The following is a 21,611-nucleotide window of genomic DNA, read 5'->3' on the forward strand; positions in this document are numbered from 1 at the left end:
GCACTGCAGTGGGAGAAGGTGGGAGAAGGTGGGAGAAGCCTGGTAACAGCACTGCAGTGGGAGAAGATGGGAGAAGCCTGGTAATAGCACTGCAGTGGGAGAAGGTGGGAGAAGCCTGGTAACAGCACTGCAGTGAGAGAAGGTGGGAGAAGCCTGGTAACAGCACTGCAGTGGGAGAAGGTGGGAGAAGGTGGGAGAAGCCTGGTAACAGCACTGCAGTGGGAGAAGGTGGGAGAAGCCTGGTAACGGCACTGCAGTGGGAGAAGGTGGGAGAAGCCTGGTAACGGCACTGCAGTGGGAGAAGGTGGGAGAAGCCTGGTAACGGCACTGCAGTGGGAGAAGGTGGGAGAAGCCTGGTAACAGCACTGCAGTGGGAGAAGGTGGGAGAAGGTGGGAGAAGCCTGGTAACAGCACTGCAGTGGGAGAAGGTGGGAGAAGCCTGGTAACGGCACTGCAGTGGGAGAAGGTGGGAGAAGCCTGGTAACGGCACTGCAGTGGGAGAAGGTGGGAGAAGCCTGGTAACGGCACTGCAGTGTGAGAAGGTGGGAGAAGGTGGGAGAAGCCTGGTAACAGCACTGCAGTGGGAGAAGGTGGGAGAAGCCTGGTAACAGCACTGCAGTGGGAGAAGGTGGGAGAAGCCTGGTAACGGCACTGCAGTGGGAGAAGGTGGGAGAAGGTGGGAGAAGCCTGGTAACAGCACTGCAGTGGGAGAAGGTGGGAGAAGGTGGGAGAAGCCTGGTAACGGCACTGCAGTGGGAGAAGGTGGGAGAAGCCTAGTAACAGCACTGCAGTGGGAGAAGGTGGGAGAAGGTGGGAGAAGCCTAGTAACAGCACTGCAGTGGGAGAAGGTGGGAGAAGGTGGGAGAAGCCTGGTAACAGCACTGCAGTGGGAGAAGGTGGGAGAAGGTTGGAGAAGCCTGGTAACGGCACTGCAGTGGGAGAAGGTGGGAGAAGGTGGGAGAAGCCTGGTAACAGCACTGCAGTGGGAGAAGGTGGGAGAAGCCTGGTAACGGCACTGCAGTGGGAGAAGGTGGGAGAAGCCTGGTAACAGCACTGCAGTGGGAGAAGGTGGGAGAAGCCTGGTAACAGCACTGCAGAGGGATGGGCTCACTGGCATGGATCCTCTGCTGGCTGATGTGCTTCTCCAGGTGGCGACGGAGTACGGCCTCCGCACCGTACTTCCCCACCATCCCATCATCCACCAGGAGGAAGTGGGAGTGCAGGCTGTTGAGCACGTTCAGCTTGCTCAGGGGGTTCAGCAGCGTCTGGTAGGGAGTGACCACCTGAACACACAGCATCACAGAACCAGGTCAACCCCCGCAGCATTGCAAATCACTTTAAACGTAAAGTATTTGTATCACTTTAAGATAATTATTAATATGACACTGATGACTATTAATATTACTGTCATTGTTTTTCTTCCTCAAAACCTATTTCTCTGCCTTTTTTAGACACTTTAATTATCATCATTGTCCCTGTTTGCACGTGTATCAGTACTGCCTTTGGCTGAACACAACCATTTAAGAGAACAGGGAGAGAACAGTGAGGGAATCGTATCACTCCCTCAGAACAGGGAAAAGGAGCGGTGCTCACATCTCTGCCGATGAGGTCATTTCTGTTCTCGATGACTCCCCAGGGGGCAATTCCGATGGTGCGGATTTTCCGAACCAATCCAGAGGAATGCTCTTTGAGGGCATCACCAACATGCTTTGCCACGCCTGAATTACAAAAAAAGTAAATGATAATATTAGAAATATGTACATTTCATTTAATTTGAACAATCTTTTGAAAAAAATTCAATTGTGTGTGTGTGTGTGTGTGTGTGTGTAATGAATGGGAATGTTTAACTGTGCCATGTGTTTATATTTGCTGATCAAACACATTTAAACACAATTAAACACTTGAAGGAGGAGCACAGTAAAATTTAAATTATAAGATGTGTTGTAGAGATTTAGTGTCTGGTGGTGGGTTTAGATTGATAGATTACTTTTTAAAAAGTGTGTTGTAAATGCAAAGAAAGCACATTTTTGTGCTTAACCTGAAAACAATATTTTGCTGAGTTTCTCCTGAATAGAACTGTACGTACTTAAAATAATGCCAAATGGCATGTCTCAAAACACAAAACCGTATCCTCAGTAATTCACCACAGGGTGGAGAAAAATGAGTTGTTTAGCACCCTGTACTTACTGTGCACCTGATGAAATGCTGTAGAAACCGCAATTGACTGAGCTGACAAGTTATTATCCCTCACCACATTACCGGTGACAGGGGATTACAGCTAAATGACAAGGCTAAATTCAGCTGGCTGTGATATAATTAACAAGCCAACCTGATGGTTCAAAACAGACCACACCTCACAGATACCACCGCCAGGGCTGTCTCAACAGACCCTGTTCCCATTACCCCGATTCCTGTGGGCAGACTCTGGCTTCACTTAACTCCCCAATCAGGCTCATAATTAAGTGCGAGATCCGCTGGGATCATAAACCACAGGATTGAGATGCACTGTTATAGGCTAATGATTATATGGGCACTGGAATTTAAAACTGGGGACATTAAATCTGCAAATCCGAATAGCGCATGTCACCTTTTAAGTGCAATGTTCCATGCAATAGGCCACAAATCAATAGGCATCTCCTTTATATCAGTGCTCATATTTTAAAAATGTGGTTTGTTTTAACTACTAAATCCTGGTGTCCAAACTGGCCTATACAGAAAGCTGAAGGCCTTGGATCCCAGCATTCACTGCTGTGAACGTGAGTCTCATCTAGACGCAGTGAGCTTTCTATGGTCCAGACATGTATTAGTATAGAAATAGCATTTTTGTTATGAGGTGTGAGGACCTACTTCAGCTGTATGCAAGTTGTATATTTGGACAATGCCGTTTGTCGCATGACCTCACACAGTGGGTTAGCGTGTGGCTTTACAGCCAGTTTCGGGGCGCCCGGTCTTGCCTGTGTTCACCCCGTCGGTCAGGATCCAGGCCCCTGTGGTGACCGCGGCCTTGACCAGCCCCTTCCCTACCACCTGCTTGAGCCGAGGGTGGAGGTCAAAGTTCTGGACGCCGCCGTGGACTGAGATGACTATCTTGGGAAGCTCCATCTGCCACTCTTTGAGCAGGAGCTGGAGGATGGCCTCGGTTCTGGAGTCGTAGGACAGGCGCACGTACTGTGACCGGGGCACAGGACAGAGAGATTCAGAGTCCAGCACCACCGACCCCATTTACCCACTGCCACCGGAGTCAGGCACAGCGGTGTAACTGCTGCTGTCAATGGTTGACTGTTCTGAACCAATCAAGACCGTGCTCCGCAAAGAAAAACACTGCGATTGGTTCAAAATCAGTCGCCGAGACACATAAGCTGCCTTCACCGCATTTTGGAGTTTGTGGAAGCCTCACTAATGTCATTGTAACACTTCAGTATTTACAGAAGCTCTACAGTAATGAAAGTTCTGGTGTTAACAGCTTCTTGACAACAGAAGAAAAATTTAGTGTTTTGCTTGAGGCGCCACACCTAGTGTTTGCTTGAGATGTCTGAAATGTTGTGGGGTTCATTCACACACAGCTAAAACTGAGTTGTTATGAGACTAAGCCAGGTTTGCTTACTGAATCACAGTTATGAGGTCAATTACAGAGGGTGATTACAGTTTCAGACGGGAAAAAAATATGTGCTTCTGAATGTCCATCGGTGATGTGCAAGACCATGGAAATATCAGCGATTCAGGTGAACCGGAAGTGGGAGTTTGACCTTTTCCCCACCCTCCCTGGCTCTGACCTTCGCTCTGTAGGAGTGGGATCCGCCCTGGAAGTTGAGGATGCCGAAGGCGTCGGTGGGGCGCTCCTCTGTGTGCTTCTCCACGGTCCACTCCTCCAGCTCCGGCGCGCCGCCCTCACCCAGCCTCAGTTCTGAATACTGCATGGCCAGGCTGGCCGTGAAGCCCGCGTGCTGCCTCACCAGCCGCCCGCAGCAGCACCTGGGACACACAGCACCCAGACCCGCCTCAGTGCGCTGGGACACACAACACACACCACCCAGAGCCGCCTCAGTGCGCTGGAACACACGTCACCCAGAGCCACCTCAGTGCGCTGAGACACACACCACCCAGAGCCGCCTCAGTGTGGTGAGACACACGTCACCCAGAGCCACCTCAGTGCGCTGGGACAGAGAGCACCCAGAGCCACCTCAGCGCGCTGGGACACACATCACCCAGAGCCACCTCAGTGCGCTGGGACACACTACACACATCACCCAGAGCCACCTCAGTGCGCTGGGACACACTACACACATCACCCAGAGCCGCCTCAGTGTGCTGGGACACACAGCATCCAGAGCCGCCTCAGTGCGCTCGGACACACTACACACACCACGCAGAGCCGCCTCAGTGTGCTGGGACACACATCACCTAGAGCCGCCTCAGTGCGCTGGGACACACATCACCCAGAGCCGCCTCAGTGCGCTGGGACACACATCACCGAGAGCCGCCTCAGTATGGTGAGACACACGTCACCCAGAGCCACCTCAGTGTGGTGAGACACACGTCACCTAGAGCCGCCTCAGTGTGGTGAGACACACGTCACCCAGAGCCACCTCAGTGTGGTGAGACACATGTCACCCAGAGCCGCCTCAGTGCGCTGGGACACACTACACACGTCACCCAGAGCCACCTCAGTGTGCTGGGAAAGTCACGCCGCCACTTCCTTATCAACAGCCCTTGGGCTAGTGTCAGGGATTAGGCGCTCGATTCTCTGTCCACTACACCACACTGCCAATCATTAACCGGCGTGCAATGACCTAGCGAGTGACGACTTCGCCACATGGAATACTTGAATTAATGCAAAGCACATTCTTCCTTCCAAATTCAGAACGTTAGTGAGGAGATAAAGTGAGGGCGGCCATTACGGTTAGAGCTGCAATGAGCTGTCAGCTGCCGAGGTGTTTCAACTCCATAGAAAGCAGTATGACTGGTTCAGGACATTTGAGTCACTGATTACACACAAGAGCCTGAGAATATATAATGATGAAATCAAGCCATTCAACCCACCTAAGCCCAACAGTTAATGACCATCCAGAGCAATTACCCTTGCTCAGTTACAGTAAATAATAAGTTGTACACAGTAATGCCAGTTCACTTGTTTATTTGATCAAATGTATAAATACAGCTAAAATGTCATCATTAATGATTGGGATAATTAAGGGCAAGGGATCCAGAAATGGCTACGGACCCTCTGAAACACTGCTCCCCACCCCTGGTCTAGAGAACGTCCACACTGCATTTACAACTTGAGCATGCTAAGGATCCCTGTCTCTGCTACATGTCCTGGCAAGTTTTTCCATGCAATAAACAACTGTTTTTTTTTATTTTTATTTTTTTTTGGAGCATGACACCTCACTCCAGACCAAGAACAATGCTAGTTGGCCTACTCAGAAACTCTCCAAACTCACCTCACCAGCTGTTGGCAAATCTGACATCCTGGAAGACACCTGGAAAGTAAAATTAAAATAGTAATTCCTTTCTGGCAAATCAATCAAACAGTCTTGGGAATTGTTTAATGCAAAGAGGGTCTCCAGGGTCCTGCACAAATTTCACATGTGGGTGCTGCATATTTGTCAGACTTGAATCTTAGGCATAAACTTAGATATGGGTGGTAGGGACATGTCCAGAGGTAGAAATTCCATGAGTCAGAAAGTAAAATTCTGCGATGTGTTTTCCATCTGATTTCACCAATTAGTTCTACCGCCTGCCCAAAGATCCACCGGTAGGTTTAATAGGCTATGATTTCCCTCCATCAGACATCCGCACCCAATAATAGAGTGCATATTTGTGAGTGGTCAATCACAGCTACCAGGGTCTGGCCTTTGTCAACCTGTGAAATCTCATTTGCTAAGCCTAATTTTGTAAGAACAAACGAATTGATCGGCTCGAGTGAATTATGAAAAGACGACTGGCAGTTTTTTTTACGGTAGGCAAGCACATTTTTTATTTACTTTCATAGTTGTTGCTGCTGGCTGTCTTATTGCGTGTAATAATACGCCTTTTAAATGTGTTCTCACACGTTGCCTTATTGACTGTTTTGAAAACTGATGCGTTTCGCACGAAGACAGGGCAGCCGAGAGCGTGCTCGAGTATGGTCGCGTCCAAAGCAGTTTTGTTTGATGTGTTTATTTGTGGAATTGATTTCAATTGGGTTGCCAAAGACGCTTGGCAAATATAGGCTTCACAGCGTTTTGGTCGTGCGCTGGTTGACTACTAAACTGTAGCCTAATCAAGCCGAAAACATTGACTTATCTGGAGGAAACGCATCCAATTTCGCATGCCACCTGCGAGAGCATTATCTGTTGAATGGTGCTAATTAAATTATTCGTTGTATGCATAATATTGCCAAAGTACATTAGCATTAAGCATATATCTGTGATCTGTGACCAATTATGTGATTCTAACAGAATATACAGCGTTCTCATCGCCACGTTTAGAAAGTTTCCATTTGGTTAAATTAATTAAGCTAATCGGAGATCCCTTTTAACTACAGAGAGGGTCAAGCAGACTTTCCAATTCATTCTATGTGGTAGGCCTAGCTAAAGTACACGGTTTACCTTTACATTTCAGGATTTACACAGGAACTCAAATATGGACAGCCATACTGAACAAAGCTTTGCTGTTATGGTGAACATTCATATCTACTGCCAAAACGGATGGTTTTGACATTCTTGCAATATTATTGTTGCCCAATTATTTCAAGATATTCAAAAGCGTTACAGGGTCGTGGGTGTTTATTTCAGGCAGGGTCAACTACCGCAATGCAGGTTCTCTCAAACTAAAATAACATATCTATTTTAAATAAGTGCTTAATTCAACATGTCAAGTGACTACAGAAACTATGGTGTAGTTCCCTGATGCTGAACATTTTAGTTTTCTACTAAACTGACTTGTGGCCTCAGTGGAAAACTTCTCCACAAATACTCTGGGCTGTCTAAAATTCTCAGTGATGTGAATTTCTTAGCAATTAGACATTTTAAGGAACCTCTCATAGCTCTCTCTGTATTCTGTTTCAGTAGCCTACAGCAAACAGGCATTAAAAGGCATTGTACAGTAGGTGACTGCTATGAAAAGATTAAAGCCCTACAAATACTGGAACTTTCATTTGGATCATGTGTACAAGGGCAAAACCTCACAAAAGTCCATTCCTCTATGTGCTTGGTACACTTGTCCATTCCCCTGGGGCTCTGATTTCACATTATCAGAGACGCTTCCAGAAAACAAATAGGCTAAATTTTAGCCTCTGAACTGCTGATGATTGCCCTGGGTAGCCTCGGAAGATCTTTTCAAGGCTATTGATATACTTATGGAGCAGAATAGCATTTGTGCACACAACCTTGCACTACTGGTGTTTTGGTCAAAAACATTTTGCTTTGTTAAAAACATTCATTAAGTTTAGAGAAACTCTCCACATGCTTTGTTCGTAGATACTAATTACTGGCCTGTTTACTAGATTTCCCATTTCACAGGCAAATAATTGATGAAAGTAAAATTCCTCAGTGTACAGGGTCCGTTCTTTCTGAACAAAGAATAACCAGTGAGTAAGCCTGTGGACAACGGCTAGCTTCACAGAGGCGGCCGTGTTTTTATGCGCATGAAGGGGAGGAGGGTTTGTCAGGCCTGTCCGGAGGCATAGAGCAAGGGCTTTCCATCGGGGTGAGGAGAGAAGTGAGGGAATGCTGCTTGAGCACGCAACAGTGCCGGGCCTGGGCACAGGGAGTCACGACTGCGTTACGTAACCGGACCACTGAACAACCTCTCCACGGCATCTCTGGTTATTCAGAATAGGTGAATAACAGCTGCAGCAGAGCATTGTGCGGTGAACACAAAAACACAAAGCCCAGTCTCACAGCACTACAACCGCAGCACTGACTGACCTTGCTATGTTAACCAAAAGGAGAGTTTTTCTCCTGCAGCTGTAAGCTGCTTTCCTGTGTTGGTTGTACCGTACAGCAGTGCATAGCACGGAGCAAAGACTTACCTGTGTGGATCTTTTGAGACAGGAAGTATGTATACACATTCCCTCTTGGTGAAAGTGCTTTCTATCCAGGATTTCTGGGACTGGAAAAGAGGGGAAATGCTATAAATACATAGTTATATATTTCATGACATTGGAATAACTTTCCAGGAAAATCCATTTGTCCGAGATAACTACATGAACTTTAGGTTCAAGAAAAACACACAATAAAATATACTTAAGAAATCAATAAAACGGTCCACAATATCCCTTGAACTTTATTACATTTACAAGATTACTGTAACCCAGCAAGTGGGGTTTTAACTTGAAGAATTTTGTAATTAAAATCTCAAACCCCAATGCCTTTGTGTTCTCAGGCTAAATCTTATGTGGGGGTTGGAGCTGCAGGAAAATCGTTTGGATTTAAAACCTGCATTCCAGAGCCTTCCACTGTCCAGAGAACCTGTATTACACATGACTGCCATCCCCTTTGTGCAGTAAGACTACTAAATCAAAGCAGACTAACGAACCTGCCAGCACAGATTACTGTTACTGACTTGGCAAATTAGAACCCATCTCTCCCAATCTGCCACTAGACATATCTGTAAAGAACAAACAAAATAACGACTGATAATTAGCTAAAACATTGAGTCATTTAGGTTACCAGCTTTGATCAAAGAAGCACTAACATAAAGAGCAAACATTCAGCGTGGTCAGTGTGTACCTCATGCTCCTCTTCCTCGTCTTTCTGCGATAAGGAGTCGTACAGGAACATAGCCGGATATGTCCAGGCATCTCCTGTACTGTCTGAACAGTTCTCTCTCAGCCTGTATTGTTCCTTTCCACTCACCTCAATTGCTTAAAGCTCAAAGTCTACACAGGAATGGAAATTTAAAATAAACATCTTTCAGTTCAAAAATTAACAATCGGTCCGGAAGCTGTAGGTGTTCTTCCCTGCACGGTGGTTAATCTGTATCGGTTCAGATGGACGACGAGAGGGATCAAGAAAGGGGGACAGATAAGAGTGCAGTGAGAGGCTGAGGGAAAGGAGGGGGGCGCTGAATTTGGGAGGTTTGGGGGTTGATAAATACATTTATCAGGGGCGGCCTGTAGCGTAGTAGTTAAGGGACATGACTGGGACCCACATGGTCGGTGGTTCGATATTGTGTAGCCACAATAAGATCCGCACAGCCGTCGGGCCCTCGAGCAAGGCCTTTAACCCTGCATTGATCCAGGGGAGGATTGTCTCCTGCTTAGTCTAATCAACTGTACGTCGCTCTGGATAAGTGCGTCTGCCAAATGCCATTAATGTAATGTAATGTAATGTAAATATTTATTTGACTGTGAAGTTAGAACTGGAGGCCTTGGCCTCTGGGAGAGCTGAGATTCAATGACGCTGCGGGCACGCTACGCCGACAGGCCACTATTCTGCCAACCTTTGATGCCCTTTGCCCCTGTGAGCATTTATTCAACCATCACAACATTGCAGGCCTGGGCTTGGACCGCTGTGAAATAAACAAGACACAGTGTTCTTAGCAATCAGTACTAGTAATTGAGGTTCACGCTGACCCAAAAGTAAGCACATTGTCTGAAGTCTGGACTCTCAGACAGTGGGATCCAGCCTATTGCTCATTGAGCGCGGCGGGTGCGGCCTGTCCTTCGCCTTCTGAATTCATAATTGACTTGTTGCTATGACAACATTGAGGCACTGGAGAGGCATGCTATAAGGGGAAAAAATGCAATGCCCAGAGAAAAAGCTGTTTGAACAAACGCCACCATAAATCATCCTGGAAAGACCCATATACCAATAAGCTGTGTGAGAATTACTTTAACCAGACCACTTCTGCAGCTCCACAGGGGTAGGCACATCAATCTGGCTGTCATCTTTCTGTGCAATTGCCCTACGTCAGTGGGCTCGTCCTGCAGAAGGCTATCCAGCCAAAAGGTAGAACTGTCTGGCCCAGCAGGAAGTCATTTGCAGGAAGGTTGTGTGTTCATTTACATGCATGTTGCTCGGAATGCTGCATTTATTAATTAACTTTAATACAGCATATTGCACGCCCGTGAAACTACCGTGCCGTTGTCTCTGGTCCCCGCAGCGGGAATAAGCTGACGCGTGTGAGAGTCATGAATGTGACAGAGTTGCTAATGGTGACAGCACACACTCGCACGTTGCCTACCACAAGACATGACAGAGTGGACTTAAAATAATCGGATGGACCCCCCCCCCCCCAAAGATGCATTTTTCTGAATTCTTCGACATGAATGCATCAATGGAAGCCAGTGAGATCATTTACCTTTCCCATAAATGTAGATTTGCCATTTTATAGAGGCCTATATAGCCTCCCGTAGCTTTTTCTTTTTTTGCCAAACAATGACCGTGACAATGGATATAGACACCTGCATTAAAACAGCACTTCAACCAAGTGTTTAAAGAACTCCTTGCCACTCGTCCGACATGGTATGCGATACCACAACCTTTCTAACCCAGGCCAGCAGCTGAGTTCTAACTTCGCCAGACCCACCGTCTGGAAGGAGATCACGACCGGGCTGCGGGTCCGACCACACACACAGGCGACCAGTGCTGTACACTGCCTGCGACACAGGATCACCAAAAGCGATTTCATGTTATTTATTGCACGTCGACTGTGTGCTTGTCAAAGTGTAAGGTAATGTTAATGGATAGCTAATCACTTGCCCGAATTATGTCGCGTCAAGAGCAGGCTGTTCAGCACTGCACGCGGAAAGTGAGGACGAATTCTGTGTATCTGATGAGACCATCAGCTTCCATTTGACAGCTCTGGACTACAAAGTAAGACGCAATCATTGGAAATTAGTCAATCAAATCCACACCGAGCTATACTAAAAAAGCCAACTGCAACAATAGGGTGACCGCACCCCCTGCTAGACGTTCATACACAATATAAAGAATAAACACGACGTTTCACATAAACAGAGCAAATTTTTCAGATTAAAGCCACTCTAATGTTGTCTGGCTAGCAACGCAACACTGCGAATAAAAACGTTCACTCATCACTGTACAGCGGTGCTTGCAAGTGTATCTCAAATAGCTATAGCTTATTGTGAGATAGCTAGGAGTCGATCCCGTAGAATGCATCTGCTAAGTTTTATTTCAAAATGTAAAATTAATTTAAATTTAAGGCGACAAGGAACGCCAATGGTCGCCAGTGGTTGGAATCGCTGTTCTACAGTGTACGTGCGAGAAAGCACTCTTGCATTTCATGGCAGCTGTCAATCGGTGTCAAATGATAATTTACCTGATGATTTTTCTGACTGCACTACATAACGACTGTAGCTACCTAAGGTTAGCCCATAGCCTTGGTCATGGCCAGTTTCCGGCGAACTGGTGACAGTATTGCGCCGTCCTTACCATTCTTTTCACCGTTCAGACTCAGGGAGAGCTGTTCCGTGGCTTTTAGCCATCTATCAGCGGTGCTATCGGTTATCCTTGGAGAGAAAGCCCGGTCAACTTTGAGGTGATCTGCCTCCACTCCAGCGGAAAGTACCCTTCTCATAATTGTGCAACTCCGAACTGATGCTCAGAGTCAGTCCAGACAACCGGCTAGGAACCGCAGGTAGTCACATGGCGCGGGTGGAGCTTTCGAGATGGTGATCAAATTGGGGGACCGATTCGTACAAGAAATTACCGAAGGAGGCCCATAACTGACATTTAACCGTTCTTTATCTAGACGCACGGACAGGCAGAATCAGTCTGGAGCACCTTGTCTTTACCTTTAAATAACGTCAGCGAATTTTTAATTATATTTTGTATTCATACCATTAATTTTGTTAATGAATCAAAAACTTGTTTTTAACACGAACTTTTTTGTACATTCCTGCATGGTAGATTTAACTCTAGGAACCCCTTTGGCACAAACGGTCCCTCTAGAAACACAACTTCAGGTCACAGGCCAGTAATAAGCTTATTTTCCAAGGGTATTATACAACCTACTTCACAGATTAATTAAAACAAAGGACACTGTGTCGGTATGGTTCTGGTGGTTGTTCAAATGTGAAGTGCGGGCGAGTGCAGTTGTCAGTGTTCCACTCTGCTGTAAGGATATAAAAATATAAAAAACTATACTACTGGTGCTGTATGTATGAGCTGCAGAACAGGATATTAAAGTCAGCTAAATGAAGCTCAAACAACCAATGTCAGTAAAAATGTTTTAATCATAAGTCAGTGACATTCAAAATTAATGAAACATTAGAAAACAGTAGCATATTCCCTTCAGGAATTTCAGCAGTTTTGGAAAACTTGGTGCTTCATCAGCTTATCAAACCACCCACACACACACACACACACACACACACACACACACACACACACACACACAACAAGCACTAACCATAATTCTACTGCATATTATTTAATATTCCCTCTATTCTGCAGCATTGTGATTGATTTGCACTTTGTTGTACGTCGCTCTGAATAAGAGCGTCTGCTAAATGCCACGTAATGTAATGCATCATAATAAATATTTTTCAAAATCATCATAAAGCTGTTTCAGATTGAAAGCCAAAACTGCAATGCAAATGTCTACAGTAGATGGGAAACCATTTAATGTAGTCCTGTCAACTGTAAAGGCATCATTTCCCTAGTGTCAGTTGATCTTAAATATTTTTTTTTATATTGCAGAAAGGAAATTAACCCAGGAGTTATGTTCTGGATTTACTTATGAACTTCATCAGTTCCTTTGTATGGACTGGTATTCCTGTTCTCCATCTGAGAGAAAGAGGGAGAGAGAGAGAGAGAGAGATCAACAAGATCAAAAACATCCACTAGATCCACTTGGTCTGCGTCAAATTTTGTCTGGGTGTTCCCAGAATTCCCAGCGCCCTGACGAGCCATTGCAGATGGAAGAACACACACTGGGCAGTCCACAGTGGTGATAATCACACCCCCACCTCTCTGAGTGTGCGACGTGAGCACGTCACCAGGTGACTGGGACTTAGTCTAAAAACAGAAACCCTGTCAGCATTACATGAAAGGATTTCAGTAAACAAAAAAAAAAGCACAATACAGCGTTTGTAGCAGATGAAACGTCCCAAAACCTTTCCCGCATAGCACAGATCCTGCACACTACCAACACCTTAACACCGCCACCGCTGTTACATGACATGCTGGTTTCTGGACGGTGACATCAGTCAGGCGAGGTCACCATGTTAAAGAGGATGAAGACGGCGGACATTTTAGACAAAGGTGAAAGATGTCAGGAGAATGGAATATCAGCAGAAAAGATTAATCGCCACTCCCCCTGTGATTTGATTCATTTCTTTTCACCATATCATTTGATCAAAGACCCAGTGCAATCAAAGCTAATCACTATAAAACATACAGATATCATGTATAAAGAACCAGGGGAAATTAATGGCATGATATTGCCATCTTTAAATCCCGTGTAATTTTCTACACTGAAGCATACTTGCATTCAGCTTCCAGATTTTAAGCACTTTAGTTGATGGTGATGCATGTCTATCTTTAAGACTGCATAGCCTAGTAACAGAAATTATGAATACATGAAACGGCAAAAAAAAAAAAAATCTTTTTGGGTGTAATGCCAACATCTAGTGGTGTACTGGCATAACTACAGCACAAAGCAACACGCTCCCCTTAAGTAAATGCACACTGCAGTTTTGCTAGTATTTTATTTACTTATGAAAGCACTGGGTCTTTGAATGGAGTCTTACTCGTGCCATTGCAGTATGTGGCTAGGAGTTCCACAGAGTAATGCACAATTGGCCATAGTCTTGTTACATTACATTAATGGCATTTGGCATTTGTTATCTGATGTACAGTTGATTAGACTAAGCAGGAGACAATCCTCCCCCTGGAGCAATGCAGGGTTAAGGGCCTTGCTCAAGGATCTTATTGTGGCTACACCAGGGATCGAACCACCGACCTTGCGTGTCCCAGTCATTTACCTTAACCACTACGCTACAGGCCGCCCACACTTATTGCCCAGGTAGGGAAGCTCAGGAGTACCCAGAGAGAGGGCTTTACTGCGATGGCACGGGTGCACAGTTACCATAAAGGAATCCAAACTGGACAAAAAAAAAAAAGAAAAGGTATGAAAGTTTTTTCTTTCTTTCTTTTTTTTTTTTTTAAGAGAAATTTAAAATGCTAATTATTCGGCATTAAACTATAAATATTTTTAGATGCGGAGGGGGTGTGAGCCAGGCAGGAGGTGAGGGACATGCAGGGTAGGCAGGCACAGGGGACGGGAGGTTTGGCCCAGGGGGAGGCAGCCCTGGTCCTGGGGTTCATTCCAGTTGAGCTGGAGTTTTACGGATCAATGAGTAGTGAGATGCTGAGCACCTCCAGCACATGATCATTAAAACTGATTGAGACCAGGTCGGCCTCCCCTGGTTTAGCCCCATCTCCACCACAGGAGGCAGAAGCACACCTTGTAATAGTGGGTCCCTCGAAGAGTCCAACACCTGGGGGAAATTAAGTTAAGGCATCACTGGCCGACAAACAGTCCTGTTCCGACGACGACCTGCACTTACGAATTCACACTGGGTGTAATGACCCTTCTTATGCTAAATATACATAAACTATGTATCAGTGTGCTACTACTGTTAACATCTGACTTGTGTTTGTCATTCTTCACAATCTGTTTTGGAACAAAACTAAAAATATTTTAATAGGCTACAAATTCTCTCCACCTCCACTGGTGTGCCACGCATCAGCCAGGTGGGTGCTACACATCGGTGATAGTTGAGGCGAGTTTCCCCCTCATTACTGTAAAACACTTGCCTAGAAAACCGCTGCATAAACGCAGTAATTTATCTCTCCATCTAACTAACACCTGGATGTATTTGTTAAAAAACAGATGGTAAGTGATTTCAGAGGGGTCGGGGTGAGCCTTCAGACGGTACGTACCTCGTACCCGGACCTGGTTCCGCTCCAGAAGGCTTGGAGCTGGCGCATGTGGCAGGCCACAGCGGTGCAGGTGAGCAGGGTGAAGGGCACCAGGTACAGCAGGGCGGGCTGGGCCATTCTGCTCAGGAGCATGACCATGAAGGTGCAGATCAGCCCTGAGAGGTAGGCTGGGGACAGGAGAGAGACAAGACCGCTCAACACAGGACCCCTCCAAGCTGCTGTAGCGTAGTGGTTAAGGTACGTGACTGGGAGGTGGTTCGATCCCCGGTGTAGCCACAGTAAGATTCACAAGGCCCCCTGAGCAAGGCCCTTAACCCTGCATTGCTCCAGGGGAGGATTACCTCCTGCTTAGTCTAATCAACTAACAAAAAATGAAGAGGGAAGCCACTGCATACTGCAAAAAAAACATTTTAATACATAAAAAATACGCACCCTTTTCAGTGAACAGTGAACAATTGTAAGTCACTTTGGATAAAAGCGTCAGCCAAATGACATGTAATGTAATGTAATGTAACGCTCCTCTCGGTCATGTTAAAGAACAGTGCACTTTACAAGGGCCCATTACTCTCCTGCAGTCACAAGTTCACTCAGCACTGTATCAAACAACCTGCTTCTTAACACATCGAAGGCAGGGCTCAACACTGCTTCCATTTGCTCCTGAAAATGGATGTGTACTAAATGAAAAAATAATTAGGACATCTAATTAGGATGCATTCGTGTGCTCCTAAATTTTTTAAACTGGGAAGCACATGAACTCCATGGAAAAAAATCTTTGCATAGAGCCCTGACTTGTACCAAGTGACCTGTTCCATAGACTGATCATTCATGCATCATACAAGTTCTGTTGGACGTGCTTCTTTGAACGTCTGCCATTTCATTTATGTCCTGTGTACTGTACCTATGGTGCAGGAAATGAAGTAGATCTTCTTTCCGCTGTTAGTCCACACGTCAAACCTGTGACAGTAGGCCACCACCAAGCCTGCATAAAAACATGATCACGTGCTTTAGTTCGGAGACAGCAGCCGGTATGATGGCCCAGAGTGACCACACTACACTTACCTGGCACAATTAGGTCCCCAAAGCCCAGGATGGAAAACTGAATCCCACAGGCTTCCTGATTCCAGGTTGAAAATCTGGGGACTTTCATGACCATGGGAAGCTAGAAAACACAATTCCCACATTACTCCATCGTAGTTGACAGTTTGACAACCCTACTTTTTAGATCTCCCCAGCTGTCCAATTTGGATTAGATATTCGACCAGCCTTGAATAAGATCAAGAATACATTTTTGAATTGCTATGATTTGCATTCTACTGCCACTACCAGTTGAGCAAAATCCTCATGTGGTTGAAAACAGCTGCAAAGCTTCAGAAATGAAGCAGGAAACGGGTACCTGCACTCTACAATTTCACTCAAAGCTGTTCGAGCAAGAATTTACCTTTTCCCCCGAATCATCGCCAAATGCCACCTGCACCATGACACTCTCTCCATTCTGTGGAAGGCAACGTCCTGCAGAATTAATATTAATTCCCACAGCTATATGATATAAATCTTCATAATTTTCAATTCTCTGGGCAAACTTCATAAACCTTCGCTACAGGAATCCCTGAGGTATATTCAATTTAATATTATATGAATATGAATTCCCTAAGTACAATGTAGATCTTTTGTCAAATATAAAGATATACAACTCATTTATTATCCTGGGTATTAGGAGCACTTCAGACCTCCTAAAAGATGACTGTTGGGTTCTCCCTTGACAGTAAATGAAAGCAGTGTGAATGAAAGTGGGCCATGTCAGTAGTGATGCGGACTCACCAGGGGGAATAGAGGGGTGATGGAAGTGAGGGACTCACCAGGGGGAATAGAGGGGTGAGGGACTCACCAGGGGGAATAGAGGGGTGATGGAAGTGAGGGACTCACCGGGGGGAATAGAGGGGTGAGGGACTCACCAGGGGGAATAGAGGGGTGATGGAACTGAGGGACTCACCGGGGTGAATAGAGGGGAGATGAAAGTGAGGGTCTCACCCGGGTGAATAGAGGGGTGATGAACACAAAGAAGACGTCGTACACCAGCAGGAGACTGAGCAGGATGACGCAGATCTGAGGGGGAGAGAGTCGGAGGGGGGTCATCCTGTGTGTTGAATCTGTACCATGGTTCTGGGCACTGCAGAATGTGCCACGACAGAGCTCACAGGGTCGGTGTATATGTCTTGCCCAGAGCAGCATGGGGTCAGCGCATAGTGTTGGGGCAGAGGGGTTACAGGATACTGTTTGTCACCCGAAGGTTCTCGGTTTAATTCCCAGCCTAGGAAGTGCCCAGACCTCACCTATGTCAGATTGCGGTTGTTACCATTTTCTTTTCCTTTATCCAATTGCAAATGTTTTCAAAAAACATACAGCAATCTGTAGTACTAGCACAAATTATACTGTTGTATATCTTATTTTCAGCACAAGGTGCCTACTAAACTGTCTGAAAATATGGAAGTTATTTCTTTGTAAATAATTGTATTTAAGTACCCCCTGACCACACCCAAAAAAAACCTGTGGGGATTTACCTTGAAGTTCGAGACGGTGATGGTCTTCAAAAAGTTGATACAAAATGCCATACCCAGCAGATCTTGCAGAATCCAGATCCATCTGGAGTGAAAGGACGCAGTACCTCAAAACCAGAGCAAGATTAAAGGAGGAAGTGGAACTGTACACTGCAACAACCACAGAACTGGTCAGGAACTGAGATTTGTGAGGAACCGTTGTGAGGAACTAAATTCAATACATCCAGAATTCCAGAGAAGTAAAAAATCACACAGTAAGCAATTTGAGATTGAGCCACAGCAGAATATGCATTGGATTACATAAGGAGCCGTTTAAAAATACCAGTCTTCTAAAAATTTATAAGAAAATGCACTTGTAACAGGAAAGCCGTGTTTCTTTTTTTAAACCAGACAGAGTTTCCTGCGTGCGTGCTTCTCTGAGCAGGTCTGAAACAGAAAGCGGGTCTGTCTGTACCTGTCCTCGTTCCGGAACACTCCCCAGACCACAGCTATGGAGACGCAGACAGCAGCCAGCAGCACAGTCCTGACAATGCCTGATTCAGGTTCACCCAGACAGGGCATGCTGGGAAAAGGAGGCAAACACAAGAACAGACTACAGGACACCCACAGGAGGGCCAGCATTTTACTCCTCACAGCTCAGACAGACTAGGCCGGTTTTTTTGAAGCAGCGAGTATAAGCACAAAGTGGTTCAACCACTGAGGATCACAGTCAGATAAATTTGTAAAAAAAAGAAAAAGTTTATCTGAATTAGTCTGCCCGCTGTTGTGGTTTGCTCCAAATTCATATCCAGGGGTGTCATTTCCTGTCTGTGAGAACGGGGCCTGGGACCCCACATACCTGCTGCTCGTGCACCCCAGTTTCTCAATCAGTGCACTCAGACAGCTGTACAAGGCCGCGGCAGAGGCCACGCAGAACACCACGATGATCACATACACTGCAAAAGGAAGAGGTGGGCCTTAACCGCGTGTCCCGGCTGATAAATCGCCCTTCTTAAGAGACGACTGTTTAAGCTCGCCCAATGCTCACCCAGCCATTTGTAGAAGAAAAACATCAGAACCAGCATGGTACTCAAGAACACCACGAACACCACGACTTTGACTGGGGAGGAAACGGAGAGGTCTCCGCTGTGAGCCCTGGGCTCCCCGGGGTCCGCTGCACCTCCCCCGACAGGAGGGAGAGGAGGAGGCGCACACAGAGCATCCCTGAGGAGAAGCAAACGCGTCACCTTGGTCAGTGCGACTCTTCCATCTTAAAATGCAGACAGCACAACCTCCAGTCATTCAATCTGTCTGAAAATACCTCTAATACCTCAAAGGAGGTGCACCCTGTCTGAAATGTTAATTATTTTTGTTTTGGCAACCGACTCGCATTTAAATGAGTCAGAAGGCTCCAGGTGTTCAGCACCAGAGGAGGAAGTGAAACCTCTCACTTCTGATGAGACTTTGTGATCCATTACATTACATTACTGGCATTTGGCAGACGCTCTTATCTAGAGCGACGTACAGTTGATTAGACTAAGCAGGAGACAATCCTCCCCTGGAGCAATGCAGGGTTAAGGGCCTTGCTCAAGGGCCCAACGGCTGTGCGGATCTTATTGTGGCTGCACTGGGGTTTGAACCACTACGCTACAGGCTGCCTGATCCTGTTGGTGGGTGTCCGTCTCTCGTATGAACAAATCTCAGGGCCTGGCTCTCTCCAGATCAGTGAGAGAGGCAAAGGTAGCCAGTAGACAGCCCCACCGTCACCTGGGGCTCACACAGCCTCACTCTCTCATCACGGTTGATTATAAAACTCTGGATAAATATTTAATCCAGGGCATGTTGCCTTGTGAGTTTGACATGGGCGTGGCTACTTTCACCTTTCAGCCACGCCACTCCAGTAGCCTCCCATAGCGACAGTGAAGACTCCAACCGCCAACATGAGCAGGATGCTGACGTCAAACGGGGGCGCGGGGGGGGGATCGTACAGCTTCACCAACACACCTTCTGGAAACATCTGATGGGACAGCATCATGGGACAATTCACTGCAGAATGAAGTTGACCATTTAAAATGTAAAAAAACAAAAGTAATGTAACGTAGCAGTCGGAGCCAATGAGCAGCTCCAGAACTGTGGTTTTTTTGGTGTCATATTTCATTCAGACAGCGCATCGTTCTCGCCTGCGCTGTTGGCTGTGTTGTGCGCCATCACTTGGAAGTGTGTGTGTCACAAGAGTCACCTCTAGTGCATCCTCAGTGTCTCTGTATCTCATGAGGGCCAAAGGAATTTTGACTTCCCGATAATCTGTCTGATTGCCAGAGGGGGTGTCCTGAAAAACAGGAAACGATATAAAATAAATAAATAAATTATACACCGACCCGAAACTCAAGCACAGTAAATGATATGTGCAGCAGAAATGAGAACTCATACAGCACAATTGCGTATGTCAATATCGAATGCTTTATCATTGATTCGAATGCTGTACACTGCATAACACTGACCAGGCGTTCTTTGCTTGCGATAAGAATGGTAGCTGCTCCAATGTTCTGGGCAATCACTGCTTTTTGGACAAATCCACAACCCCCTCTCATCACCACCACCGCCTTCCCCACCAGCGTATCAGGACCCAGCCCTGAACTGTTGCAGAGGTTCGTGGAAGTCAAGTTCACTAATGGATACCCCACCTGCATGGGACAGATGGACAAACCAACCTCTTACTGATAACATCATCTGTGAAATAATTTTAGGTATCGAATGTTGTTGCAGTTCAAAATGTAACAATAACGGCAGAATGCCCTCAACTGAAGTAACATCGTCCAGTTCAGTGATAATGTCCAAGCACAACACACACAAATCTATTGAATGCCAATGGCAATGCTTGGCAGGTTGAAACAACATTACAGTTTAACACCGAATTAACTTACAGCATCCCCGAGAGACTTCGACAGATTCGTCCATAATGAATTGTAAGTAATACAGTACTCTTTGTGTGAGGACCCGTTGGAGATGTCCAGGAATGCTACTTCAGATTTCACCTGAAAATAATAGCAATAATTGGTGGATATCCTTGTAACATGCATAAGATTACTTATTTTCAACACTTACTGTTGCTAACTGTAGTTGTAACACTAATTTAGCTACTTCAATTTAAGGACACAGATATTTTTGAAATGTAGCTAGTAAATTGCATATAACATTAGCAGTATTGCTAAGGAAGTGTTGTCGGTAGTATCAAATAGAGCCAGCGAAAAACGTACACACGTACGTTACACTGATTTAAAGTAATTACACTGTACAAAACATTTTGTTCGTTAAGTGATCGTGAAATTCACATTGCTAAGTTGGCTAATAACCGCTTGTTAGTGACAGCCGCTCCAAAGATACTTTGAAATCGAAACAATTACTGTTGGTAGCTAAACATAGTGCAGGTTAGCTAACTACCTCCAATACTTCGCTCGTACATGACTTTTTAGGCTAGCGATCGTAACGTTCACCAACTTACCCGAGACATGTAAATGTAACATAAAAGTAAAACAGCCGTCAGTAAACGAGCCATGGTCGTACATTCAGCTAGGAATCTAACAATCTATGTTGACGCAGTAGACTAACTTAACAGGAAGCTATTGTAAGTTTCAGTTTTGCCCCGTTTTGCGAGCTTCATGGTGATCTGAGTAAACGGCACACTGTAGTTTAATATTACTAAAGTTAGCTTGCCTGCACACTGGTTCATTTCCTTTTCCGTTTGCCAGCGTTGAACAGTCAGTGGTGTATGACAGCAAGGAAGCTGTCAGATGACCCATCTTGTAGTCCTGCTGCACAAACGGTGTGTTCGTCACTGCTTTATCTGAATTATATTTTTAATTTCGCTAGATATTGTTACCCTTTTTGCTAACGGGGGCATTATGTTCTCTCGTTTTAGAAATAAGATTTCCTTTTAAAGTCTGAACTGATGGTGAACATGAACTCTTCATGTCCTGAAGCGCCAGCGGTGGAAAACCAGGTAAATCTTTAATTTTTAATCCATTTCACATTGAACCGTCACCAGCGGAACGTACACACAGGACATTAAACAGGACAATCAAAGTGCAACAACTTTACGAAGTACTGTAGGAACAGCAGTAATTTCAACGCGATGCTACAAAACAGGGCATGTGAAATCTAGTTATTTTAATTTTTAGTT

The 21,611-nt window shown here is 45.7% G+C and overlaps 2 protein-coding genes across 3 annotated transcripts in view; both read right to left on the reverse strand.

The window, feature by feature from the left end:
- LOC133111926 (transient receptor potential cation channel subfamily M member 7-like) overlaps window positions 1-11,442 on the reverse strand; it is a 31,928-nt gene extending 20,486 nt beyond the window's left edge. The window contains exons 1-7 of the mRNA XM_061222566.1: window positions 11,382-11,442; window positions 8,015-8,094; window positions 5,442-5,480; window positions 3,774-3,972; window positions 2,955-3,168; window positions 1,594-1,718; window positions 1,112-1,283 (exon numbers count right to left, since the gene is read on the reverse strand). Of these exons, the coding sequence (XP_061078550.1) occupies window positions 1,112-1,283; window positions 1,594-1,718; window positions 2,955-3,168; window positions 3,774-3,972; window positions 5,442-5,480; window positions 8,015-8,094; window positions 11,382-11,384 (832 nt within the window). The 5' untranslated portion in view covers window positions 11,385-11,442. The remainder of the gene's footprint in view (window positions 1-1,111; window positions 1,284-1,593; window positions 1,719-2,954; window positions 3,169-3,773; window positions 3,973-5,441; window positions 5,481-8,014; window positions 8,095-11,381) is intronic.
- A 722-nt stretch (window positions 11,443-12,164) lies between these two features.
- On the reverse strand, window positions 12,165-21,178 carry LOC133110978 (signal peptide peptidase-like 2A). 2 transcript variants are annotated; one of them, XM_061221104.1, is made up of 16 exons: window positions 20,934-21,178; window positions 20,356-20,466; window positions 19,933-20,115; window positions 19,671-19,760; window positions 19,312-19,448; window positions 18,480-18,655; window positions 18,291-18,387; window positions 17,907-18,014; window positions 17,456-17,537; window positions 16,926-17,000; window positions 16,336-16,389; window positions 15,957-16,056; window positions 15,796-15,876; window positions 14,898-15,064; window positions 14,419-14,452; window positions 12,165-12,737 (listed from the first exon to the last, which is right to left on the reverse strand). In XM_061221104.1, the coding sequence occupies exons 1-16, from the start codon at window positions 20,985-20,987 to the stop codon at window positions 12,700-12,702; spliced, it is 1,587 nt and encodes a 528-aa protein (XP_061077088.1). In that variant the 5' UTR covers window positions 20,988-21,178; the 3' UTR covers window positions 12,165-12,699. The 2 variants fall into 2 exon arrangements, with proteins under 2 accessions (XP_061077088.1, XP_061077089.1); XM_061221105.1 differs by lacking the exon at window positions 14,419-14,452.
- Between the last annotated feature and the right edge of the window lie 433 nt (window positions 21,179-21,611).

The sequence above is a fragment of the Conger conger genome, chromosome 15, assembly GCF_963514075.1.
Source record: "Conger conger chromosome 15, fConCon1.1, whole genome shotgun sequence".
Lineage (NCBI taxonomy): Eukaryota > Metazoa > Chordata > Actinopteri > Anguilliformes > Congridae > Conger > Conger conger.